The sequence below is a fragment of the Anolis carolinensis genome, chromosome 1 (assembly GCF_035594765.1).
Source record: "Anolis carolinensis isolate JA03-04 chromosome 1, rAnoCar3.1.pri, whole genome shotgun sequence".
Lineage (NCBI taxonomy): Eukaryota > Metazoa > Chordata > Lepidosauria > Squamata > Dactyloidae > Anolis > Anolis carolinensis.
In genome coordinates, this window is record NC_085841.1 from 335,322,667 (window position 1) to 335,329,178 (window position 6,512).

The window sequence follows — 6,512 nt, forward strand, 5'->3', positions numbered from 1 at the left end:
TTTAATGGTCAGGTGCTCACTCTGCCACGGGCTGGCCTCGAACTCTTGACCACTTGGTCATAGTGATTTATTGCAGTTGGCTACTAACCAGCCTGCACCACAGATTTGAAGGGTACACAATATTTGTATATGTATTGTAAAAGGGCAATATTATTTTAAAGGGTAAGAAATCTGTTCTAGATAATATTGAGCTGAATGGACCAGTGTTCTATGTTATTCCTTATAGGATTACTTTCCATAAATTTTCTACTTTGATAATTTTTCAGTTTATATAAAATTCTGTTCACAACAAAGCAGCAAAACACTGTAATATTGCCAAAGTAAATTGAAATGTAAACTGAATATTCTATTCAAATTGTTTCAATTGTCCAGTTCTGTAACTAGTGGAGAAGAAAATGGATTACTTGTGCATGCATTAGAAGTCAAATGTCCCACTGAATATAAGAACTGACAGTTTACCTTTCAATATAACAGGCACTGTTTTCTGTAATAAAATACTTCATCTTATCTATTATTTTTGGAACAATGGAACTAGCAACTGTTCCAAAAAATTAGCTCTTTCTGAATCTCATACACAGTTGCAGATACCAGGTTTGTGATTTCTCTTTTTTCCAGTTGTCAACCTATGAGATTAAGAATGAGAAATAGTCATTTTTGAAATTTTGTGATTGCCTGCCAAACCTCCTCATGATCTAGGAGACCAACCTTGACACCAGATTTGATGGTAAATTTTAGGATATAATAAGCAACTGTTAAGTTATACTTTCAAAAGTCAAAGCAAACACAGATTTAATACCCAGACTAGGCTGGATGAGAGAATTTTCTGAAAGAAGCGGTGGTTTCTTCTTGTCACAGTTGGTGATCTTCATGTTTTCTTCACACTTGCAATGTACTACAAAATAAAGCACAGACAATTCTGAACTATTGAGATTTCCTCAAACCTGCCTTCTCCCAAAGGATCAAGAAAGTGTTGTAATGTTTCACTGGCTTCTGTCCTCTTCCCCCATCCATTCCCCAACTATTCATATTTAATCAGACAATCCATATTAGTAGTGTTAGTAAATTTAAAGTATTCTGAGTGTCACTGGTTGAAGTTTAGTTCACAAAAATTGTTTTCATGTTGTATATTTCACATAAAATTCAAAGGAGGCATTAGAAATAAGTTTCTGGAAATAAATGGGAGTTTGTTTGCATGACGATTGCATTTTACAAGTCAGTTTAAATAGCAGTTGTTGGTATGACTGCATCTTAAAAGGAAAAGTGTAAAATGAATAGAGAAGATGATTGTTTGAGATGATCTATCTGCCTTTCTCTCTGACTTAGGTTTCTTCTCTAGTTCTCCCTCCACTGATTTCACTTCTTGCACTTCTCATGGACATAAAATGAAATTTTGGAGAAAAGATAACTGCATTTTGTGGAATAATTTGGCCATTATCTAGGTTGTTTGAAAAGATTCAGAGAAGTGAAATCTTGTCTTATCCTAGATTATTGATATGGTGGCAGGGAAGCTTCTCTGATGGATGCTTCCTAATTGGCATTTCTCTTGCTTTTCACAAACCTGACATGTCATTCTTCATATATTTGCCTTTTCTTTTCAACACATTCAAAGGTAAACCCAGGACAAACCTTACTGCTATTAGGCACACTGAGATGATTCTTTCAATCAGAAGATGTTTGAAGGACACATTTCTTTGCTGTTTCCACCTGAGCATTCTCCCTGTTGAATGACAGAACTGCTTCCGCCGTATGTATTCTATCATTACCTTCTGAATCATAGCTGTAATGGAAAATAACAATACCCTCACCAATAGACTTCCTTTCAGTGTTCTTCCCTCAGAGGAGGCAAGGCTGTTTGGAGCTCTGTGAAGTTGCGCTGGAGGAGAGGCACTGAGAAAGTTTAGGCAACCGTTCCGCCTGGGTTCACGCCTTACCCGCAGAGGAGACAGCCGAGGAAACATGGGTGTCACCTGTGTGTCTCAGATGCCCATAGCCGAAGGGAAGAGTGTCCAGCAAACGGTTGAAATCTTAACAAGAAAACTAGAACTACTTGGAGCAGAAAAACAAGGAACATTCTATGTAGACTGTAAAACATACCATACTGCAGCAGCCACAATGGGCAATCAAGTATTTTTCAGGTTGCTACTTTGGAGGACCTTTCTGACTTCAACTAGTCTTCTGAGGAAGTTTTGCATAGGATTCTGGGTTATTTCGCCTAACCGTATGCACCTCAGATTTTTTGGATTATAGCTGCCACCATCACCAACCGGGACTGATGCACAAAGTAGTCTGAAATGCCTCTTAAGGGATATATATATATATATATATATATATATATATATATATATATATATTAGATGTGCCCGGCCACGTGTTGCTGTGGCGAAGTCTGGTGGTCTGGGAAATAAAGTATTGAGGAATTGGTGGTAGTTAAGATAATGGGTAAACATTTTCCCCTGACGTTAAGTCCAGTCATGTCTGACTCAGGGGGTTGGTGCTCATCTCCATTTCTAAGCTGAAGAGCCGGCGTTGTCCGTAGACTCCCCCAAGGTCATGTGGGATGACTGCATGGAGCAGCGTTACCTTCCCGCCGGAGCAGTACCTATTGATACACACACATTTGCATGTTTTCGAACTTCTGGGTTGGCAGAAGCTGGGGCTAACAGTGGGGGCTCTCTCCGCTCCCCCAATTCAAACCTGCGGCCTTTCGGTCCAGAAGTTCAGCAGCTCAGCGCTTTAACACGCTGCACCATGAGGGGATATTATTTCCTAAAGGTTGTGAATATACAATATTTCTGATTGGCTTTTTTTGTCTGTTGGAGGCAAGTATGAATGCTGCAATTAGGAAAAATGATTAGGAGGTAATGGCCTTGCAGCTTTAAAGCCTGACTGCTTCCTCCCTGAGTGAATTTTTTGTTGGGAGGTGTTAGCTGGCCCTGATTGTTTCCTGTCTGGAATTCCCTTGTTTTCAGAGTGGAGTTGTTTGTGCTATTTTATGTGCTTCTACTGTCTATGGCCCTGAGAAAACAGGATTTGCCAGACTTTGATGATAGGAATACTTTGTTGGGAGGTGTTAGCTGGCCCTGATTGTTTCCTGTGTTTATTTACTGTCCTGGTTTTAGAGATTATATTGTTCTGCATTATTCTATCCCAGTAATTATTTCATATTAAAGAAGAATCTCACTTATCAAACATTCGCTTATACAGTGTTCTGGATTAGCCAACGCAGTCTGCCTTTTCAATGTTTTTATAGTCAGTGTTTTAAATTCATTGTGATATATTAGTGGTAATTTTGTAAATACAGTACAGTAGAGTCTCACTTATCCAACATAAACGGGCCGGCAGAACGTTGGATAAGTGAATATGTTGGATAATGAGGAATTAAGGATAACCCTATTAAACATCAAATTAGGTTATGATTTTACAAATGAAGAACCAAAACATCATGTTAGACAACAAATTTGTCAGAAAAAGTAGTTCAGTACACAGTAATGCTATGTAGTAATTACTGTATTTATGAATTTAGCACCAAAATATCACGATATTTTGAAAGCATTGACTACAAAAATGCGTTGGATAATCCAGAACGTTGGATAAGCGAGTGTTGGATAAGTGAGACTCTACTGTAATTACTACATAGCATTACTGCGCATGGAACTACTTTTTCTGTCAAATTTGTTGTATAATATGATGTTTTGGTGCTTAATTTGTATAACGATTACCTAATTTGATGTTTAATTGGCTTTTCCTGAATCCCTTCTTATTATCCAACATATTCACTCATCCTGCCGGCCTGTTTACGTTGGATAAGTGAGACTCTACTGTATATTTCTAATCTTATATTATCTGCTCAGAACTGGATTATATGAGGCCCCTTCTTCACAGCTGTATAAAATGCACACTGAAGTGGATTATATGGCAGTGTGGAGTCAAGATAATCCAGTGCAAAGCAGATAATATAAGATTATAAATGGGTTATATAGCTGTGTGGAAGGGCCTTGAGTCTACACTGCCATATAATCCAGTGCAAATAAGATAATCTGTGGAAGAAGCCTAAGTGAGGCCTAAATCTGCCTGTCCCCTAACTGAAACCTGGCTGTCCCTTGGTTGCTAGGCAACCAAATCGGCAGAGATTAGCCCTCTAAACTGGCAGCAATTGGATAAAAAAATTATTGCTCTCCCTCTAATTAGGACTTTATTTTGCTTTTCGTTTTGTTGTATCAACCTTGAGGCGTGGATGATGGGTTGTGTTGTCAAATTTTGAGGTTGGGGGGCCTGTACTTTTGTTGTTTTGTGAATCGCCGTGATGCCATCACTCTTTTATATATATAGATAGCAGCACTCACCAAGGACAGACTGCCAAGCTGATGTACGTGATGCACAATTCTGAATATCCCCTCAGCTGTTTCTCTCTCTTTGAAAATGGCCCCTGCCTCAAATCAGATGCCAACTGTGACGTCCTTATGGTGAAACTGAAAGGCTTCTTTCAAAATACCAAAGGGAACAAGATAGAGAGCCAGGGCACCCGGTACCAGTACTGTGATTTCTTGGTGAAGGTTGGCACTGTTACCATAGGACCCAGCGTTCTAGGAATATCTGTGGAGGCGGAATATTGTCCCTGTGTGGTGGCCAATGACTGCTGGAACCTTCTAATGGAGTTCATGCAAAGTTTCATGGGAAGTCATGCCCCGGGGATTCCTTCTGTGTTTGGCAATAAGCATGACAGCATCTACAGCCCAGGTGACATGATGGTACAGTATATGGAACTCTTCAACAAGATTCGCAAGCAGCAGCAGGTGCCAACTGCAGGAATCAGATGAGGAACCTTTATAAGGCCTTTCTTCATGTGAGCAATCATATTGTTGACTAATCAGTCTACTGAGTAGCAGTTCCATTCTGGCACTCCAGGTTGCATTAGTTTCTCATTTTTAAAATGCAATTGGTCTCCTTTGGAGGTAGAATTAATACCACGTCATCTCTGGTTCTCAAGGCCTGTGATAATGCCATGGGTGGTCTGCTGTCTTAAGTGTTTCGCCTTAGATTCTTCAAGCAACACTTCTGCAACAGAGTAGAAATTGAAGAAAAATGATCATGCTGAAAAGAATAGGTTGGAAATTTGTGCAGATGGCAGATTAGGCTTTGGATTTGCTCAGTTGTCTATGAGTGAATGTGAGATTTCTGGCTAATAATATGAAAATATTTTAATGTACCTTTTATTTTCATATGATGCATTTTGTATGTGATACTATTAAAATATATCCTCAAATCGGGGAAATGTTATGTTTTATTTTAGAAAAGTACTGTAGTACCATATATGTTGGTAAAGCAAACAGATAGCAACAGGGTTCTGTTATCAGAGTTTAAGTTCCTGGCCTTTCACTATCTTCATGAAGCTTGTTGAGAGGATTATCATGTTTGAGTTTTAGGATAATATCATTGGACCTTGGAAGTTTAAATCCTTTCCCTTTAGTCTAATGTTGTAATTCTGTCTGATGGAACGGAGTAGAAAGTCTCTCACCATGAAAACTTATTCAAAACAAAGACTTTGATCAAATTACAACATCAGCATTTTTATAAGATGAGGCCTCAAAGTACAAATACATGGAACTTTCCAAATTCTTAAAGATATTAAATTTATCATTGAGAAATCTCTTACTAGGCATTGAATATTTGCCTCTCTGTTTGTGTATGGTGGAATCCGCCCTGAGTCCCCTCAGGGAGATAGGGTGGAATACAAATAAAGTGTTACTAATACCCTCACCAACAGCCAGTTAAGATTTACTGTAATTGATTATCCAGTGTGCAGAATGGTGGAGTGAGTTGTCTTCTTGTTGTTTTTTGCATTGGGCAGAAAAACAGCCTGAATCAGACCTCAGTATGATACTTACTATCTGTTCTCCAGGCAGATTTATTCTAGAATCATAGACTCATAGAATCATAGAATAGTAGAGTTGGAAGAGACTCATTGGCCATCCAGTCCAACCCCCTGCCAAGAAGCAGGAAATCGCATTCAAAGCACCCCGACAGATGGCCATCCAGCCTCTGTTTAAAAGCCTCCAAAGAAGGAGCCTCCACCACAGTCCAGGGGAAAGAGTTCCACTGCCGAACAGCTCTCAGAGTTAGGAAGTTCTTCCTGATGTTCAGATGGAATCTCCTTATTCTGTAACATAATGGGTTTTCACTGCCTGGTGGAAGAAGCTGCAAAGATACCACTTAATTTTCAGTAAGACAAAGAGGGCTAAGGACTTGCAATTTGAGTTAAGGGCAAAACACATGGGATACCAGGGCCCTTTCACACAGCCATATAACCCAGAATATCAAGGCAGATAATCCAAAATACCTGTTTTGAACTGGGTATCTGAGTCCACACTGCCATATACTGTAATCTAATTCAATGTGGATTTTATACAGCTGACTGAGGCAAAGAAAAACATACTAAATTATCTCTTTGTCACTATATTGAATTAATCACACGGAATTCCATAGGAAGCTTTGTTCCCAGTAAGAGTCAGGGC

At 39.1% G+C, this 6,512-nt stretch overlaps 1 protein-coding gene across 1 annotated transcript; it reads left to right on the plus strand.

Moving 5' to 3' along the window:
• The first annotated feature begins 1,903 nt into the window (after positions 1 to 1,903).
• Positions 1,904 to 6,241, plus strand: LOC107982381 (mediator of RNA polymerase II transcription subunit 20-like). Its single transcript, XM_062968370.1, has 2 exons — positions 1,904 to 2,135; positions 4,337 to 6,241. Exons 1-2 carry the CDS (start codon positions 1,957 to 1,959, stop codon positions 4,815 to 4,817), a joined length of 660 nt encoding a protein of 219 aa, XP_062824440.1. The 5' UTR covers positions 1,904 to 1,956; the 3' UTR covers positions 4,818 to 6,241.
• The last annotated feature ends 271 nt before the right edge of the window (positions 6,242 to 6,512 follow it).

Coding starts and splice junctions, on each gene's coding strand:
- LOC107982381 (XM_062968370.1), top strand. CDS start 1,957: ATGGGTGTCACCTGTGTGTCTCAGATGCCCATAGCCGAAGGGAAGAGT. Junction 2,136..4,336: donor GGCAATCAAGTATTTTTCAG/GTTGCTACTTTG, acceptor TATAGATAGCAG/CACTCACCAAGGACAGACTG.